The sequence below is a fragment of the Danio rerio genome, chromosome 19 (genome assembly GCF_052040795.2).
Source record: "Danio rerio strain M-AB ecotype USA chromosome 19, GRCz13ab, whole genome shotgun sequence".
Taxonomy (NCBI): Eukaryota; Metazoa; Chordata; class Actinopteri; order Cypriniformes; family Danionidae; genus Danio; species Danio rerio.
This window is the reverse complement of record NC_141039.2, coordinates 35,726,284-35,747,500: the sequence shown is the minus strand read 5'-3', so window position 1 is coordinate 35,747,500 and position 21,217 is coordinate 35,726,284. Positions and strand designations below refer to the sequence as shown.

General features: G+C 37.3%; 1 protein-coding gene across 40 annotated transcripts in view; it reads right to left on the bottom strand.

Annotated features, from left to right (window-relative positions):
- runx1t1 (RUNX1 partner transcriptional co-repressor 1) overlaps positions 1 to 21,217 on the bottom strand; it is a 233,037-nt gene that overhangs the window by 186,945 nt on the left and 24,875 nt on the right. For 15 of the 40 annotated variants that reach the window (XR_015516201.2, XR_015516204.2, XM_087295005.2 and 12 more), the window contains 2 exons: positions 20,933 to 21,003; positions 5,671 to 5,784 (listed from right to left, as the gene is read on the bottom strand). The exons of 5 other annotated variants lie outside the window; for them this stretch is intronic. Coding sequence is in view for 8 of the 35 variants with exons in the window: in XM_087295020.2 (XP_087151146.1) it covers positions 5,671 to 5,764 (94 nt within the window). In the remaining 27 variants the exon portion in view is untranslated. The remainder of the gene's footprint in view (positions 1 to 5,670; positions 5,785 to 20,932; positions 21,004 to 21,217) is intronic. 20 more of the 40 variants (XR_015516202.2, XR_015516203.2, XM_087295004.2 and 17 more) reach the window with 2 other exon arrangements.

Sequence of the window (21,217 nt, the reverse complement as noted above, 5' to 3'; positions counted from 1 at the left end):
AGATTAAAAGATAAAGATACACTCATATAGTTTTTTTTTATTAGTTATACTATGATGACCAAGATATTTAACATTTGATTGCTAAAGTTCTGTAGTTGAGTACTGTTAAACACCCCAGAAAAACATTAGGCACTGTTTATTTATGTAGTTTTGCTTATGAAATTATGATAATTTATTCACGACATAGAAAAAGACTTGATCGTCCCTGCCAATCGAAATTAATGAACTCTTTCTAAATAGAGCTATTTAAAACATCTGGTGAAATTATATTTATAATATCGCAATATATATGTGTTACCACGACTGGGGTGGAGTGACAGGAGACAACAGGAGGTAAGATCCAATATGCAGTTTATTCAAAAGTCAGGCAAGCAGTGGTCGTCAGGTGCAAACAGGTATATATAGGCAGTCCAGAATCATAAACGTTAAACAGGCTAAAGGTCGAAAGGCAGACAGCTAAACAGGATAACAAGGGTACAAGGCTAGGATCGAGACACGGAGGAACAAGACAGGGAAACGCGTTGTAATGTTACACTTGGAAAACAAGACTCGGCCAACTGGAAGCGTGAATGAGTGGCTTATGAATGGAATGGAATCAGTCTGTGAACAAGGTCCAGCTGGTGATGCAATCAGGAAAGATGAATGGACAGGCGTGCGTGTTTGGGAGCAGTGCATGTATGAAAATGTAGTCCTGGGAAATGCGGAAATGTAGTTTGGAGAGTTCGTGTGAAAACCAGCGATCCTCTGGGAAGCGATCGCTGGTTGTGTGACAATATGGCAGCAAAACAAAATATCGCAATTTCAGATTTTTCCAATATTGTGCAGCCCTAGTATACACTACCTGACAAAAGTCTTGTCGTGGGTCTCATTTATAAGAGCTACGAATAACAACTTGACTTCTAGTTGATCGTTTGGAAAAAAGGTAGATTTTTCTGATGGATCATGTGCATCCCAGTCATCACAAATACTGCAGAAGACCTATTGGAACCCATATGGACCCAAGATTCTCACAGAAATCAGGCAAATTTGGTAAAGGAAAAATCATGGTTTGTTGTTCCATCAGATTTTGGGGCATACGAGAGATGTGCAGAGTGGATGGCAACATCAACAGCCGGAGGTATCAAGACATTTGTGCTGCCCATTACATTACAAATCACAGGAGAGGGCAAAATCTTCAGCAGGATAGCGCTCCATCTCATATTTCAGCCACCAAATCAAAGTTCGTGAAAGCAAAGAAGGTCAAGGTGCTCTAGGATTGGCCAGCTCAGTCACCAGATATGAACATTATTGAACATGTCTGGGGTAAGATGAAAGAGGAGCAATTAAAGATGAATCCAGAGTATCTTGATGGACTCTGGGAGTCCTGCAAAAAACGCTTTTTTTTGACATTCCAGATCACTTTATTAAATTATTTGAGTCATTGCAGAGACGTATGGATGCAGTCTTCCAAGCTCATGGGAGTCAAACACCATATTAATTCTTCTTGCACCATGACTTTATATTCTGAATTTATTGTAAGTGACAAGACTTTTAGTCAAACCTTACTGTCCTAATTAAATAATTAAAAATCAAGGCATGATCATATTTTATTTTGGAAAAATAAGCGTAATCTAGAGGCGTTTGCCTTTCATATAAGCCACTTCTGATACCAAATGATCAACTAGAAGTCAAGTTATTATTTGTTGAGAATAAAACTTGAATAAGCGACATGACTTTAGTCAGGTAGTGTGTAAGATGCTCTATTCTTTAACAAGTAATGTTTTATAGTAAAAATAGATATTTTAATAATTAAGACTAGTTGTTAAGAAACAATGCCTTGTGAGAAGTGAAATGGATATCTTAAAGCTACAATATAAAATATCTTAGATCTTTGATCATTGCCTAATCTTATTGAAAGTGTGTTCCAGAAATAGCAATTGTGTCACACTTCCCTGCTACCGACTGCCACCTTGTTACTGGAAAAGCTGCGCTACAAACAACCAAGCTATTCAATCATTCAGCTGAAAAAATGTAGACAAGTTAGCGATGTCACAACGTTTAGTTAGTTCTCCCTCAACGCTGTGACAAACACGCTCGAGCTGACTCACGCATTTAACTCGCCTTAGTGTTTGGAGAGCATAAATAAGTGAGAATCATTCTGTTGAGATGCAGAAGATAAGCAATCAAGTGCCACTCGGTGCGCCGTGCCAAACGTTTTCAACACATTCAAACCACTGTGTCACGTTAAACCTTCTTGACACTCATCCAAGAATTCAGGGACGGTCTCAATTACTCAATATCTGCATCTGTTCTGGAAAGTCGGAGAGACTCTCAGCAGATGAAAGAGAGGAGATGTTGTAATTGAGAGCAGGCCTCACGCTGTGTGGGTTTCAGCAGATGCAATGCGCTGGAGCAGAATTAGGTTAAAAGGCGGAGTGTTCATTTTTACGGTCTCTGGTGGCCTCTGAGGCTGTCGCTGGTGCTTGTGACTGCGTTATAAAACCCTCTTCACACACTTCCATCCCATGTCGGCATTGGAAAACAGCCTGGGAATGTTCCCTTTGGGGCTTTCAGCACAAGTCGTGACACAGGGGACGTCCTTCTGAGCGGGGCACAGTGGGAAACGATGGATGACGGGTTTTCTCACTTCCTGTCACAAACATGGAGGAAACAATCCACTTGTCCTTCTCAAACTAAACTACTTCTCAAACAAAAACAAGGTTGACTAGATTAGGTGGTTATACCAGCATTAAGTGGTTAGATGGCCTCTTATGCTAGGCAAGATAATAGGTCATGGTTCAACATGATCCATGTTAAGGATTGTAAAGGAATTTAGGGTACTTGTGACTGAAAAGGCTACACTCTTATAAATAAAGATTATTTATTGGCATGGATGGTTCCAGGACAAACTTTTAATATCCATGGGATCTTAAAAAAATTCTTTAGATCAGGGGTTCTCAAATTGACCTGGAGGTCTGTCATATTGCAGATTTTAGCTCCAACTTGCCTAAACACACCTGCAAAGATGTTTCTAGAAAGCCTAGTAAGAGCTTGATCAGCTAGCCTAGGTGTGGCTGATTGGGGTTGGAGCTAAAATCTGCAGGACACCGGACATACAGGACTGGGATTGAGAACCCCTGCTTTAGATTATTCAAGTGGTTGAATTAAGGTTCTTTAGGGCAGTGGTCCATGGGGCCACTGGGGCCACGACTGGTACCAGTCAGTGGATCAATTGGTTGCTGCACAAATCATGAATTATTTCCGTTTTATTTATTATCTGAGTCTGAACGATATTTTATTTTGAAAAATCTTTTATTTTGAAAAATTACCATATTGTCTTGCTTACATCTCGATCACCAAATTTAACCCAAAAGCAGCAAAATGAGTAAGAAACGAATGTCTTCGGAAAATTTCTTTGCTAAGGGAAAAAGGCCCAGTGAGGAACCTGAGAACTGCTGAGGAATCCACAATCCATTTGCCAACAAATCAGGTGAATCCAGCATGTCTGTGCAAGAAGATGATCAACTGCTGGAGATCGCAAATGACGGTGGCCTAATAGGGGCCGTTTGCATATTGCATCTTTTCTAGAGTTTGCACAAGTTTGTTATATCCAATTGAGGTGCTTGCCTTGCATGTGCAAGAGGCATGACGCGCTCGCCCCTTCCAGACATGCACAGTTGAATGAATGCCGGGAGCAGACCGCGATTCACTTGACAAGAACTAACCGATCAGCTTCAGCTTGTACAATTCCAGCTTGGAATATACACATTTCAGTAGACTATATCAGACAAACACAGAACACCCAAACACTGCAGTGCTTTGTAACTTTCTCCATAAATAAATCATGTATCAGAGTGACAGCAGTGTTTTGTCAGCTTGTCATCCTCTGAGAAAATGGTAGATGGTCGCTTAGTAAGCTACAAACAACTCCTCAGGTAAAACTGGTTAACGAAAAAAAGGGTTGACTGGTCTGAGGTGATAAAAAGGTTGGGGACCACTGGTTTAAGGAACCAAAAAGGTTCTTCTATAGAATCACTGTGAAAACCCTTTTTAGTTCTTCCTAGCACCTTTATCTTTAAGACAGCGAAAGTAGTGTAGGTTGTAGGGCTGGGTGATAAATCTCGATTAATTTAACATTTTAACTCGATTACAATTAATGAACGATTATTTTATTTATTAACATGTTTTGCCCTCATAGTTCAGTATTATCGTCAGTGTAGTGCAAAGTAAGGCTCAAGAATTGAGCTCATCATCCTACTTGACCAGAGGTCATATGTGGCTGCAAAGTGGCCACAGAAATAGAAATCAGCCACACCCTTTAACAGAGCGAGGTCACGTGACATGTAGGGAAAGTAATTGAGAAAATCATCCTGGAAAAATTAGATCGATTATACGCTCTGAATGCTGATTTCTTTTTGATTCATCTCCTAACCCTAGTAGGTTGTTGGTTTATTTAAAAAATAAATGATTTTGGGAATGGTAGCCCTACTTAGACTGTGAGTCCTTAAATCAGACCATTCTAGACTGGTTTACCTGTAACTTTTTAAAAGGATTTTTAAAAAGGAATGCAACTGGCTGAACAGATAAAACACCGGCATCACATTCACCAACCTGATTTCACCAAGTAGGACATGTTCCTTTATAAACATATGTACAACATTCCAATCAGCCAGTCAGAATTAAGGAATATGTTTACAGTTTATGTTAAGTTTATGCTTAAGGTTAGGTTTATGCACTTCTACATGATTGTTATCCAACTATTATTCCCCTCTGAATTTGGGATTCATTTACAGTTATGTTTGGGTTTAGGGGTATGGATTACATTTTTGAAAAAAAAAAAAATGATGTTCCAGGATCAACATACTGTCGATGTTATTCCAGGATCGCATCATAATTTGCAAAACCATGACGTGCACATTACATTGACTAGACTTAAGAACCAGGAAAAGAATCTTTGCCAGGCTGGGAGAGCAGCTTTTAACAAGTTTAGATCAGGAAACCACCTCAGACTTGTTTAAGCCATGTTTTTCTTTAAACTACTTGTGGACACTATACAATAACATGGTATGTGTTTTTGAGAAATCTTTAGAAAAAAATACCCCATTGGTGTTTTGTTTCTGTGCCTTCAATAATTAATCTGAACTTCTGCACTGTAAAAAAATGACTCAAGCAAATGCAACATACACCCTATAAATTTTTCAAAAGGAAAGCATCATTTCTTTCATTAAAATGAACAACATGTCCACAAAAATGTGAAGCTTGTCTACATGGGCTGCACTGGATTCACAACACTTGAGGTTAGACTGGTAACCAAGGACACCTCTCATTTAAAAGTTCACCCCATATATCATTCATGTTGTTTTGCCTTTAAATCCCATGCTATTTTGCTATATAGATGGGTAAATGACATGCTTACTTTGGAAACCAACCACAGACAAGCAATGCAGAGAAAAATCATGAACAAAAATGCTGCAGATTTCCCTTATGTGGAAGTTGAGCGATCGAGCCCTTCACACATTCTCAGACTGCAGGAAGAGCCTTGCTTCCCTGAACCATTACTTCCCACATGCCATTATCAGTCATGGGCAATGCAGCAGCAGAAAGGTATGTCTCAATCCACAGGGTATAAGTTCTCCCGAAAACAGAAGGTAAAGTTGGCTCTTGGTTCTACACACAGAGAGTGTTACTTACTGGGTATTGTGGTGGTCATACTGTGTCCCGTATGGCAGTGTATTAACGAACAGCATGCAAACACCTTCTGTTGAAACATCTGCGACAGGCACATTTTTAGGCTGCCTTCCAAATCTGAAAAAAGGAAAAGAAAATGTTCTCGATCTGCTGCTTTCTGCTTTTGAAGGTGTGCAAAATATCTCTCTCGCAGATGTGTCTGTTTTTTGCATCTCTTTGGCCCCTCTTTCCACGCTCCCTTCTTTTAAACCTTCATTCATTTGGCAGTACACAATACAACTTTTCACAAGCAGTGGCCAAGGACAGGAACAGAAGCGAGTAATGAGAAAAATGTTCAACAGACATGCAATGAAGTGTTTTTTCTCTGTCGTTTTGTAATATTGCAGGCATTCAGAGTCCTGACTGAAGGAATTTTCAATAATGTTGGCAAGGCTGGAATAACACATCAGCCATCACAAAGTTTTTTCTATCCATATATCTATATATATATATATAGTGTGAAACGTAAATAAGTGGGTGAATCATATGGAGCCAGATCAGTCTCAAAAATAATACATTTACAAAATAAAACTCATGCATCTACAACACAATTCACATTTACAAAGTTCAATTTGTAAGTTCAAAACACAATTCATAAATACGCAAATCCCATTTGTAAATTTAAAACACGATTAAAAAATTCACAAATCCCATTTGTAAATTTAAAAAAGATTAAAAAGTTTGCTAATTCAATTTGTCAATTCAAAACACTTAAAAATACACAAATCCCATTCGTAAATTTAAAAAACTATTTAAAAATACACAAATCCCATTCATAAATTCAAACAATGATTCAAAACTATACAAATACAATTCATAAATTTAAAAAAACTATTCAAAATTAAGCAAATCCCATTCGTAAATAATAATAAAAAAAACATAATTTTTTTTTTTTGCAAATCTAATACGGAAATTCAAAAAAACTATTCAAAAATATGCAAATTCAATTCGTGAATTCAAAAACTACTCAAAAAAAAGCAAATCTCTTTCGTAAATTCAAACAATGATTCAAAAATATGCAAATACAATTCATAAATTAAAAAAAATATTAAAAAATAAACAAATCCCATTTGTAATTTAAAAAAATGATAAAAAAATATATGCAAATGTAATTCGGAAATTCAAAAAAACTTTTCAAAAACATGCAAATCCAATTTGTAAATTTAAAAACTATTCAAAAATATGCAAATCCCATTCGTAAATTCAAATACTATTTAAAAATACGTAAATCTTATTCGCAAATTCAAAAAAAACTTTTCAAAAATCCCATACGGAGTTTGAAAAAAACTATTCAAAAATACGCAAATCCAATTTATAAATTTAAACTAATGATTGAATTAGTTAACCCAATTATCTAGTTAAATTGTCTAAGACTAATCTAGTCTTTAATTTGCACTTTAAGCTGTACGCTAGTTTCTATCTATTTTAGTAGTACTACAAATATTTAGTAAAATATTATGTACTGTCATCCTGGCAAATATGGAAAATATTATGTTTAGAAATGTGCTGAAAAAAACCTTCTTTACGTTAAACAGAAATTGGGGAAATTGGGGGTAATAATTCAGAAGGGCTAATAATTCTGACTTCAATTGTATGTATGTACAATGATCAATCACATTCCTCAATTGAAAGAACTGTCGATTTGCCGTTACCATGAAATTGCGGGTTTGAAAATGGTAAATTTTGTCCTAACCTCAAACAAAGAAAATCAAAAAATAATCTACTGCTTCCAAGACGTATTTACCTCCCACTCCAGGCCTATTCACATAGTCTGCCTGGGCGTCAATGAGTCAGTGCTCTGTGAAGACACCACACAGTGACTCTGCACGCTTGTTTACCAGCACTTCCCATAATGCTGTCCTGATGCCTGCTGGCATAGTGTATAGTGTCAGCGAGGGAACGATGGAGGAAGATAAAGAGAAAATAGAAGCTACCGAGTTATTGGAGCAGAATTCAGAAGCTGTCCCAGAGTTAAGTAAAATTACTTGGAAAATATCAGAGACGGGCTTGGAAAAAAAAAGAAGTTCCCAGTGATTGCATATGCATATGTGACATCTGTGAACTTGACGTTATTTCGGACAAAATTTTCTGGAAGAGCATTTTCACAGACGCGATCATTTCGTATGCCTCCACACCCATATAAAGCTCTTTTAGCAGAACGCCAAGCGCTGTCCCATGGCCCCGACTCTTTCGCAGCTGAATATTTGCTCTGCTCGCTGACCTATCGCATGAAGATGTTTTTTCATCCAAAGTTACATGACCTGTTTGATGCTGTGTACACAAGTCCTTGGCATGGCGGAACATAACTGGCCAAAGAGGCGCCTGTTGTAAAAATACACAATGAAGCTCGGCTGGAGCTCTGCTCACTCTCAAGCCATAACGTCATGCATTCCTTCTGTTTGGACTCATTTTCCAGCTTTTTCGTGTTTGCCCCCGAACAAGTCTTATAAAAGACATCCAATGTCGGCCAATTATTTTTTACTTTGAAGGTCATAAATCAAAGCTGACTAATAAAACGAAGACAGCCAAGTATAATTTCATGTGTGACTCCAACTGGATTAAAATGAAACCAGATGGGCTGGTATATGGCCACTAAACATATCTGGATCGGCACAGTAAATGTCTGTGTTTTCCTTTTTGCACAAATTACTGTGGGGCTTCGCAGAGCGCTCTAAATCAAAGCCCAAGCTACGGTGCTCTCGCTCAGCGCACAAAGACTCAAATGTTCTGCCTAGTCTCTGGATAGTGAGGGTGATCCCTAGCGTTTTAGGGTTAATGCTTTTTGAGTTTTCTTCTACATTCAAATAGATTTTTACATCCTTCATTTCTCTCTGAATGACTGACTAGGCCAGGAAGCAGAATACTACAAAACTAAAAGTTTCACCCCTTAGGGTTAGGGGTCATAATCGGAAATCTAAATTAAATTGATCTACTGACATATAGGATATTGTACTCTAAAAAAAGTTTCAGACCTCAAAATGTTCTCATTAGTTTAAAAACACCTTATATTGAAGCCAATCTGCCCAAATGATTGATGAGTGTGCCACCTTATTATGTAATAGTGTCATTTTACCTCCACATAAACACCTGCTTCAATCTTTAACCCCTGTTTAACCCCAGATTCTTTGAAAAAGATGACATCATGCCTTTGCATAATACATTTTTAGGGGTGTGTAGACACTAGGCATGGGCCAGTTTAAGATGCTGATGGTACAGTATGATAGCCTTGGATAAAAATATCACGGTATTGTGATTACTGCTCTAAAATATGTTGTTTTTAAATGTCTGGGTAAAACAGAAGCTTAACACATTGAACATAATATACCTTATTTTAAGAAATTTATTTATTTTTGAATATTTTGGACCAGTAGCTTTTGAGGTTTCTTTAAAGATACTGTTGTACTAAAAAACTAAATAAATGTAAAAAAGCATGTAAAGAAACAAAACTTACCAATACCATAGGGATGTCATAACAGAAAATTTTGGCGGTTTTAAAACCTTGACTTTTCAAACCGCGATACACCTTGAAACCGGTTATCGTCCCATGCCTAGTAGACACAACACAACAATGGCCGAGTATTTGGAGTTGTTGTAGATCAAGTGTCTGGCAACACTTCATGATGAATGTGGGGATTTACTTCTCATTACAACCCGACAGCAAGTGGCCAAAACATCATGCTACCTGCACACATGGCAAATTCTACATGCTGTACTGTTTAATGTCATACAGTTAGCAGTGAGCCAACATACAGCGTTTTTGGTCATTTTAACAGATGTGCACACAAGGGTTGTTTTGAAAACCTTGTCATGTAAACGTGAAACTTTTTTAAAATGTAAGAAATAAAACATTTTTAAACACATTTTTGGCTACCTTGTTGTCGTGTAAACACATGCTTAATGAAGAGGCATGTTAAATGGTGCAATATAAGATCTTAGAAAATGCTAACATTACTCTGATAGCACTGAAAGCCTATGGGTGCATCCAAAACCAAATTTAAATAATAAAATGTACTACTCGGCTGTTAGAAAAGTACGTTCTATACAGTATGAATGAAACTCGGACGTACTTTTCGCCATTTTGTTATGATCACGTGACTTACCCGCAGAAGTTGTGTCACTCCCATTAATAAATTCATTCATGGGGCATTATAGGATATCGCAGCGTGCATCAGATGTGCAATTCAGAATCTCACAGAAGTAGTAGGTAATCCGTGTACTTCTCGCATGCTGTTTTTCAAATTCTGTAAATTCAAACAGGAAAGCACGCTGGTGCAGTGGGTAGCACAATTGCCTTACAGTAAGTGAGGTTTGAGCTGGTTTGAGCCCCGGCTGGGTCAGTAGGCATTTCTGTGTGGAGTTTGCATGTTCTGTGTGTAACTGTGTGGTTTCCTCCGGGTGCTCTGTTTTTCCCCACACTCTAAAAACATGTGGTATAGAATTGGGTAGGCTAAATTGTTCGTAGTGTATTTGTGTGTAAATGAGTGTGTATGGTTTCCCAGTGATGGGTTGCAGCTGGAAGGTGTAACATATGCTGGATAAGTTGGTGGTTCATTCCACTGTGGTGACTCCTAATTAATAAAGGGACTAAGTCGAAAAGAAAATGAATGAATAAATGAATAAATTCGAACATACTACTCTGCTCGCAGTGTTTTTAGTGTACCATATAGTATGGAAGTATGCGACTTCTGAAGCAGCCTATGTCCTATCCTACAAAGCCTCACGTACTCACATAACCTCACAACAATACATAAAGTAATAATCATCAGAAAACTATAAAGTGCAGTTAGTAAATCTTTTAATAACAAACTTAAGAATGTAGGCTGCTGATGTTTGTTTTCCATGCTCTGTCTGAGGCTTGTCTATGAACACGCTGATGCCATCGTCCTTTCTGTATAATAAGGTTATGTAATTACATATTTAGACAAGCAGATAAGATGTTTGGACTGACTGTTTTGATTGGACAACTTTCTTGGTCTTTCGGTACATCTTCAACAGAGAATTTAAATACATACCCCCATGTATAAATACATTTGAACTACGGCTGCACGATATTGGGAAAAATCTGATATTGCGACACTTTATTTTTCTGGGATAAATATTGCAATATGAATACAGTTTCAGTAGAAGTTTTAAATAGCTCTATTTGACGGTTTTCTGGGTAGTATAACAGTATTCAGTTACAGAAATTTAATAATCACAATGCAAAAAAAAAGCTTTTCTTACTTTGTTTTGTCTTGTTTCTAGTTCAAATATCAAACAAAATTCTTAGACCTAATAAAAATGTTGTTTAGTTTTGATCGTCAGAAGAAACAAGTAAAAATTAAGAGATTTTTAGCTTGTTTTAGGGTAAATATCTGCCAGAGCGGTAAGTGAAATAATCTTGTTTTCACTAAGGAATGTAGATATTTGTACTAGAAACAAGGCAAAAATTCTAAGTAAGAAATGTTTTTTTTTTGCATAAACCATATAAATACAGTGATTAAATACAATTCTGTAGCTCCTGGTCAACTGTAATTCAGACAGGACTGCAAATCTTTGCAATGTGAATATTGCAGATGCGCACCTTGCGATATCGATGATGAAATGCTATATTGTGCAGCCCTAACTTGAACCAATTAAACTAATGATTTCTTTCAGGATGGGAGATTTTCAACCAGTAAAACAAAAACTGTTTCTGAAGACAATCACTATTGCACTTTTAAGAACACTTGCCCAGCAAAAATTCATCTTAAAACCATTCAGAGATAATAAAATGGCCCACACAACACTAACCTCTTTAGTTAGTATACCAAAATATAACCCTTAAGAGCCCACAGACTGATGTTAGAATCAAAGGATGGTTTGAGATCCAGATTTTCTCTACTAAGACACATGGTTAAATACACATTAGTTCATAAAAATGATGAAAGCACAGAGGGATGGAAGAAGAGCACAGAGTATCAACTTTTCCACCTTCAATTCTCATCCAGGGATTCCACCAGTATGGCAGAGCTAAGCCTGATTTTCTCATTATACTGTGCGATGGACTCGCCGAAACAAAGAGAGGGTTTTTGTGGCTTTCCATAGCTCACAGAATTTATGGTGGACGACCATAATATTTTCGTTCCCCACTACTTCGATCTAAAGCCTCAGAATAAGGCTAAAATAACAGTGCTATCTGGATTTATTAAAAGCTGGGAAGGACATGGTCGCTTCACATATGGTCTCCAAGACTGCAAAGTCAAGAAGGCTTTCCAAGCATAACACAACTCCTCCATCTCAGAGAGTTGGACTACTTCATCAGCTGATGATTAAAAAAAGTTCAAGGGTGAAGGATCTGCACTCTGTGAGAAATTATTTGGTAAAATGGAACTCTAAGGCTTAACACTCTCCTCTAGGAAAGTCTGCCATTTAGATTGGTATAGCCTTTTTTTCATAGCCCTGTGGTTTTCTTTATGCGCTGAAAAAAACTGTAGATGTGAGATATACATTTTGTCATGTCACGTTGTTTTACAATCATAATTCACCATGTTGCTATTTTATCTAGTTAATTATTCTTTTTTTTTTGCATTCCTTCACAACTATTGATCGATACTCCACATGTTCATCTAAAACCTAAAACATACACTGAATAGCTGCAGTATTTCCAACGACAAGTTGATAGAGAAGTGTGGAGAAGCCCAAATAAAAAAGTCTTTCTGGTACTGTTATTATGAGAAAAAGGTAAGTGTTAAAAGTTAAATTCTACACAATTTTCGGTAAATTAAAAAGCCCCTATTATGCATTAAAAAGGTCATATTTTGGTTTTGGGGTCTCTAACAACAAGCTAGTATGCATGCAAGGTAAAAAAACACATTGGTTGTCTTATAAATGCATTTTTTACCTGATTATCCCAATGACTCCCATATGATTCGTTCAGCGATTCATTTATTCCCAAACCTCTCCTTTGCGTGAGTCTAATCTGCTCTGATTGGACTGATGACCTAGTCTGCTGTGATTGGTCGACTGCGAGCAGCGCGAGACGGAGAGTAATACCCACCACAGCTTATTAACATTGTTGAAGTTGCCAGAGTGCAGAGTATATGCGTGAACCCAATGCAGGAACGCAATAAAGCAATGCAGTTAAACACCAGCATATTCCTCTACCACAACCCCAAGTAATAACAAAGACACACATTTAGTAGTAATCCACAGAGTAGCAAAACTATTTTACGCCATGCGTGTTAGGACCAGCTGATGGTGGCCATGGCAACAACCATCAGGAGATCACAGATACAAAACTCAGAAAAGGAAGTAAAGGAAGAAGTACAGGTTGTGTTTTCAACATGGTTTTGGATGCGATAAGTAAAATAGCCCATACAGATTTAACCTCAGAGATGCATTACAAGAGCTGGTCTATAACATTTACATGATTTAAAGGCTGCACAGAGCGATTACAATTACACACAATTAAATACATATTTTGCAAACTACAGAAAACGAGGCAGCCATTCACACTTCACATTGTGTGGAAAGGAAAAACACTTACAGGACCTGGAGGAAGAAGAAACTGGTCCATACCGACTGTGTAACAGTTACTGGCAAATTCCCATACATAAGTAGTCTTTGCTGATCCTTTCTTTAATAACAAACGGCCGGCGAATCCTGCACTGCAGGGTAGGTTATTGTATCAATCATCAGAAAAATGACAGGAACAAACACAGCACACAAACTTGGCTATACATTGGTGTTGTTATGGAAATTAACTTAAACCATTTATTCCCCACAGCTACATATTTGGCCATCTCTCAGTGATAGTAATCTTCGCATTATGAACAATCCTATTATCTCTTGCTCTCCGCTAGTGTCTGAAGGGAAAGGCGTGTTCATGATTTACCCAATCCGGCAGTACATATTTGGTATTGTTTCATGACGATCTCGATACGAACAGGCAAAAGATCCGGACGAATGACGAATCATTTAAACGAGTTGATTTTTTTATTTAAAAAAATCTAGATTTTTAAACCAGGTGCATTTTCAGATATAACCCTCAGCTAGATGTTTTTATTCACTTAAGAGTTGTGTTGCACACAGCATGGAAGGTAATTTTTAAAAACCCATAATATGGGCTCCTTAATTCAAAATCGAGCACTAAAACAAAACAAACGTTTGACAACCACTTTGTTTTAGTTGGTACCATAAGTTGCATTCAAAATTTAGTTAAAGTATCTGGGTTTGTTTTAGAGTGGACCAAGACGCCTTTTTTGGGGAATGTGCAAATTATTAGATGGCAACATTCACATTTACCCAAATAAGGGTAACAAATTAATCTTACCAGTTTGTTGTAATCAAAGTAAACTTTCAAGACCCACCCTAAATGTTAAAATGAGGGAAAGTGACTCAATTAACCATCCTAAATGTCAAAACAGACATTAAACTAGTAAAGAAAAACATAATATAACCCTTCATTTAATATAGTCTAACGCACAGTGCATATCTAGCAGTTTGGATATTTCGAAACATTTCAATTCAATGTAAAGATTATGCTTTCGTGGAAAGATAAAGCATTCAGCTTGCCCAGAGAGCAGACAGTGGGCAGACTGTAAGTAAACAAGCAGGAGAAGATGTTAAGCAGGACTAGGGAGGAATCTGGACAAAGCACCAGGTAATATTTTGTGTCATGCAACACAGTCTGTAGAAATATTCCCATGTATATACCTTGGTAGGAATTATGTATCAGCTGCAATCAAGCTGCTACAAAGCAGCTTTTATATCTTCATCACTACTGGTTTAAATGAGAGATCTCATGGGAACGGTTAATCAGCTATGGAGACTGGTTGAAACGGAACCTATTCCCTTAGAAAACAGCACGGCCAAACAGTCTCTTTGACAAATTCACTTTGACCATGCATTCTATCTGAAGAAGTCTATTAGTCATCTGTCAAATAGTTACCGCAATCTCTTGGGAACTCCCAACGGCTCCGTTTTCAAATTATTCTCCTCCTTTTCCAGATGCATACAAGGAATGTAAAACATGAAGGTATTCCCTGAGCAGCCAGGACATTCTTATCACACAAGGCCCTAGTGGAGACCCTGTCCTGACTTAATCTCTGTCCTTTTTTAGGCTGTCTGACTGGGCAGAAAGCCTTGGAGACAACAAACTCGAACAGGCCCAAAGCCAACACAATGCATGTCATACATTATTTGGGTTGAAAGTGTCAGCGAGCAGCAGGCATCACCTTGCAGACAAGTCATTTATCTTCAGCATTTTCACAGAGGGGGTCTGGTAGGGGTCATAGATTCAGAGACAGCCACAAAAGAGTTCATTGGCCTGAGTAGGGGAAAAAGCCAAGAAGAAAGACAGAATGAATCTGCATCTTATCACAGGAGTTGTGTAACACAAAGCAGACCGCTGGTCAGCCACAAATTAGGACTGGGAGCTCCAGTCTCTCTCTGTCACAATGTAATGACACAGTCCAGTCCTGTTCTGTCGGCAGGGCCTGCAATCGCTGTGGACAGTGATAGGACAGGAATGCTCCATAGGGCGGCGTCCCGACACACAGGCACTGGGAAAGTGTTCCTATCGATGTCTGGGGTCAGGGATAAGTTTGGGACTCCCACTTCATTTCACACTTCAGAGTGACCAGCATGTGATCCGACAGAATGCCACAAGCAGAGCCGTTCGTTTGAAATTATGAGTAGAAGTTTAGAAGTATGATACTTTTCTGTCATGCATTTTGGCACCAATTGTCCATCTTGTCTATTAAGCATTAAAGTAGGGCTGCACGCTATTAGAAAAAGATATTGTGATTTTTATTTATTTTTTATTTTTTGCAATAAATATTACGATATACTGTTTCACAGGACAGTTTGAATAGCACTATTTGATGGTTTACTAGGCAGCATTCAGGTACAGAAATTGATTAATTACAATGCAACAAATTCTTCTTTTATTTTGCTTTGTTTCATTTCTAGTTTAGATATCTTAAAATTCTTAGAGTATTGTTTTGTTTTCAACTTCAGAAGAAATCAGAAGAGTTTTTCCTTAAAACAGGCAAAAGTTAGTGGAGTAAAATAATATTGTTTTTGCAGTGAAATATAATTATTGAGACTAAAAACAAGCCAAAAATTCGAAGTAAAAAATTATTTGCAAAAAGTGTATAACTTCTTTATAAACAGAGTAACTATTATAATAATTATAATAACAATTCTGTAGCTCCTGGCTGACTATAATCCAGAACATTGCATATCTTGCAATGTGACTATTGCGGATGCACACATTGTAATATCGATGCTGAAACAACATAATGTGCAGCCCTACATCAAACCTTTCAAATCTTTTTCTTTTTTTAAAGAATGCTAAACTATTTTATAAATACATTTTATGGGACAGATTTACTATAAGTTTGTACCTGCGTAAACTGTCTTTTTGCTGTTAAAACAGTATTGACAGCCTGATCTTACGAGGAAACATAACTATTTTAAGTTGTGTGAGTTAAGTGGCTAGTTTGTACAAATTCATGCGAGTTTACTTGTACAAAATTGTATGATTTTAAAAAGGATGTGGCACCCAACCCCGCTCCTAAACACAGCTGTCATTGGTGGATGAGAAATTGTACAAATGAGATCACACGAATTCACAAAGGAATTAGCCATTGAATTTAAAATTTATGAATTGCCGTGTGATTGTGTTGGTATTGATGGTGTTAAATAAACGTGCAACAAAGAACAGTGCTGAAAAAGGTGTTTACATTTCTATTTTTACACCTCACCAAATTGAATTTGCATTTGTAGGTGTTTCCTGATCAAATGCAATTTTTATGGGACTGAAGTATTTACATGAATCAAGCAATGTGATTTACAAACTTTTACGCTCCTCAATTCTGAGCCAGTAAAAAGGCATGTGACACAAAGGTTTTGATTGAAATCGCTGCAGTTGTTGTTGCCAAGAGGAGTGCTGGAATATTTTTCCGCATGTATTTGTGTGGAATGCCAGAAGAACACTTCATCCAAACATATTGTTTGCCAAATATGCCATTTTTAATTTGCTTTAGGAATTAAAAGACGACTTGGAACACACAATAAGGTGAATCACATAACTCATACAGCAGTATGACTGTAGTTTCTTCTAACAGCTGCGATCTGTTCTCCTTTTGCCTGAACTATCAGAACCACAAACAGTTGTCAAAATGTTTTTTTGTGGACTTTCTCATAAAAATAGTCAGCGATGGCTTACTAAAGCAGAAGTAAAAAGGCGTTTGAGCAGAGCACATGGGTGCTGTCCAGTTCTGAACTTTTCCACCTTTGCATATAAAAGGTTTTTGTTCTTGTCTTGTCCAATTTAAAAAAAGAGATCAAATTTTAAAAAGAGGAAAAATCAAGAAAAGTAAAAGAATGAATAAATAAAGTTCAGTTAAAATTTTGTAGTTTTTTTTTTGTATTTTTGCAATATTTGCTTAAATTTAATTGTATTATATTTCAATTTCTAAATGTGTTTGGTGACTAAAATATTATTTTAATAAATATATATGTTTAATAAATCTGTCCTGTTTAAATGCACCACATTCTTTGCCTATATTCACTGAGAAATTGATAAAAAAAAATATTTATTTTTAAAATGGGATCTACTAGATTATGCTGAGCACTGTATACCACAATGTCCTCAAGGCCATAAAAGCTTGATCTGAAGATTTGCTTCAATCCGTATAGTATCAGAGTTTGCTATATCTTTATGTTGGAGAGGACATAGGTTTATTATTTCATTGTAACATTAAAGTGACTTCTTAAACCCTTCACCTTTCAGAATTTCAGTCATATGTACTTGGCCAGTTCAGTCACCGCCTAGCGAGCACTGAACAAGCCTCTCTAGAGTTTTTTTTTTTTTTGAAGGATTTAATTTACACTTCACCTAGGGCAAGTATCAGGGGAGAACACGATGAGTCACACTGTTAATCTTGGAGCTGTTCTGGTGCTTTCTATTGGCTCAAGGGCGAGGGACTGAGAACTCAGGGTCTGCTGACTCTACTTTTTCCATCCTGTTACTGAGGACTCTTTCTCTGAGCACCACTGATTTAGCTAATTGCTGGAACTGCCTTCAGATCTGCAGAACTGCCATGTCATGAAACTCCACATTTAGGATTGAAATTCAAAGTGCACTTGACATGCCAATTTAAGAAACTATAAATACTGCTCAAGGCTTCTCAACTCTTAACCTTAAGGAATCTTTTCATGCAAATTGCCCTGCTTCAATCGCAAACCAGCTTTTGTTTTTCTTGGGATCGGATTTATGATTGAGCCAAGCAATGGCAAACTGCATTTTTGCAAAAATCTCCCAGACTAACAGTGAAGGTTTCAACATCAGTTTCAATTCATTTGCAGATAAGACTTTAATTGTACTTTCTTTCATTCAAACTCAAACTCTGACTAATCCTAATCACTTTTAGAAAAATGGACCAAAGTGAGTACATGTGGTGGAACATTTACAAAATGTGTACCATTAATGTTTTTGTATTATAAATTTTATTAAAAATGTTCATTTATTATAAATGTTATACATTTTATTAATGTGTACCATTATGTACCATATTAGCATAGTTTGAAATGTGTGTTCACACTTGGCAGGACAGTTTTAATTAAAACAAGATTTGATGCAATTGATGCAGTTTAATTGAACAAGTGTGAACTCTGGTAACTTGTTTGGTAAACACCAAACAAGTAGACTGAGGCAGAAATTATTGGTCTTGATCCACTTTGAAACAAACTCAAGTTCAGTTTGACTGCAATATACAAAATACAACACAGATCAATTTAGTGCTGCATCCCCAATGCACAGACAAAACCAACTAGTGTGAACACACAAGTTTAATCCCAGACAAGGCGATGAGTAAGGTACAAATGTGCATCATTTTATAAGGATAGCTTAAAGAGGTGGTCCACTATGACATCATATTTTAGGGCGCTTTCACACCTACACTTTTGCTTCGGAACGCATCTCGTTTGCCCAGTTAGCGCGGTTTGTTTGGCATATGTGAACAGGGCAATCGCGCTCTGTTCCACGCCAAAGTAATCGCTCCGAGATCGCTTGAATGAGGTGGTCTCGGCTCGATTGAATCGAACCCTGGAGCGGTTCGATTGCAGTGAGAAATCGATCCGATCCGAGCACGGTTATATCACAGTGTTTGATTGATATGTAATAGGCTTACGGCTATATGAAGAGAGAATTATGAGTAGGGTGGGAAGTTTCGTGAGTCTCCGGATGCCCGCAAATGAGTAATGATCTCCCGGTAATCTTGCGTCTCCCTCCCGGTCCTCAAATAGACATCGTCGCGCACCCTTCTCACCCCTCCCCACCGCGTCTCTCCTCAGACACCCTGTCAATCACCACCAAACCACCACCTCTCCTGACAGCTTAGCGGGATGCTGCAAAATAAACCCTGACACTCTGACCAATGAAAGGAGAGTTTACTCGCACGTGATTTGTTTTAGCTCTTTTGGTCCGTTTAGAAACTTTGCCGTGTGAAAGCGAACCGCTCCAAGAGCAAAGAGCAACAATGTAACAATTGTAATCTCTGTTTCGGAACTACTGAATTGATTCACAGGTGTGAAAGCACCCTTAAACTTTAGTTGATGTTTGATGTAGCTGTGTAAGTTCAATGTAAAGAGAGACATTGGCTTTTACAGAGTTAGATTAGCAAAGTCTACAGCGAACAGAGTTTGGGAACTGAAAAAAAAATACATCCAGGTTAATAAAGTCATAAACCCTTTAGGTTACCCGCATATACCTTGCGCAGTGAAGGGGCGTGGCCAGAGGCACTGTTAATGTTATAGCTGAGAAAGCTAAAATATCGTCCAAACAACTACTTCACTTTAAAAACTTTATGAACTGGTAGCCACTTTTTTATTGGGTCAGTGGAGTGATGGCATAAACAGTGAAACCTTAAATGTGTAGTAAGTTTCAGGTTCCAAAACAAACAAGTTTTTATATTTACGTTTCTGGATGGCTGCACACTACAAGGCAGAAGATTGTACCCAGTCTCTGCATAAACTCAGTTTTCGTGAAGCCACTGCACTTCTCCAGTCCTGAGGGGCTTTTGATAAATGTAAGATTTAAACACCTGGTCTGGGCCTAGCTCACTTCTCCTTTTACAGGGTAATGAATGGAAAGTGGATATGTTGCCAGTGGTGGCACACATGGGGCAGTCGGATGTAGTTAACTCACAAAGGCTGGGGAAGTTGTATTGCTGCACTTTTAATGTGATAATGAAAGGACAGGCTTAGCAAAGCAAACAGCTTGTGCACTTAACTCTGCATTAAGTGCGTTGTTAACGAAGAGCACTCATCCTCTCGCTTGCTTAGAGCAGAAACATACTCAAAAAAAAAAAACTACTGACTTATTATAAAACAACCCAACAGCACAATTTTTGTAGCATCATAAAACAGTCCATTAATACTGTCAAAGAACACAAAGGTTTTCTGATTTATTCTAACGTCCCTGTAATGCCTCAGTTTGTTAACAGTTAATGCATTAGTGATCGATGATTATCAATACATGTCATGGCTGTTAATAATGTAGCAATGTTTATAAATTTATGAATACACTACTGTATGCGGTTCATTGTTAATTCATTACCTTCCCTAATACATCCACCCTTAAAAATGCTAAGTTGTATAAAACTGCTGTCGCTTCAAATATTAACAAACCCTAGATAAACGTAATTTAAAACGTAAAATAATATACAAATATAAACCAATGGTTGATTTGTCCATATTTGGCCAACAATTGTGCTGAATGTTGTGCAATGTTGGGATTATAATTAACTTGACAGTTTCAACTATAATATATTTAGCATGAATTATTATTATTTTTGTTTTACTCAGATGTGCTTTTATTAGGCCTGTGACTGTAAGATTTAAAGCAAATTTAAACCGTTTGGGAACAAGAAAATACATTTGCTGCTTTAACAACGATTATACATTCATTAATTTTCTTGTCAGCTTAGTCCCTTTATTAATCTGGGGTTGCCACAGCGGAATGAACCGCCAACTTATCCAGCATATGTTTTTATGCAGCTGATGCTCTTCCAGCTGCAACCCATTACTGGGAAACATTCTTACAAACTTATTCACACACACTCATACACTATGGTCAATTTTAGCATATTTGCTATACCACATGTCTTTGGACTTGTGGGGGAAACCGGAGCCCCCGGAGGAAAGTCATTCAAACATGAGAAGAACATGCAAACTCCACACAGAAACGCCAACTTACCCAGCCAAAGCTCGAACCAGCGACCTTCTTGCTGTGAGGCGAACGTGCTACCCACTGTGCCACCGTGTCACCTAACAAAGATGAATTGGACTTAATTATTTATCAAATGAAGACTACAGTATTATTTTAGATTTGAACATTGAATGTCTTTACCTCAATATTGTAATATTCCACCAAAAACCATAAAGCACTGTTTATTTCGTTTTACATTTTTAAATTACATGTTTATATATATATATATATATTTTTTTTTTTTTTTTGTGGATATTTTATGCAGATGCACTC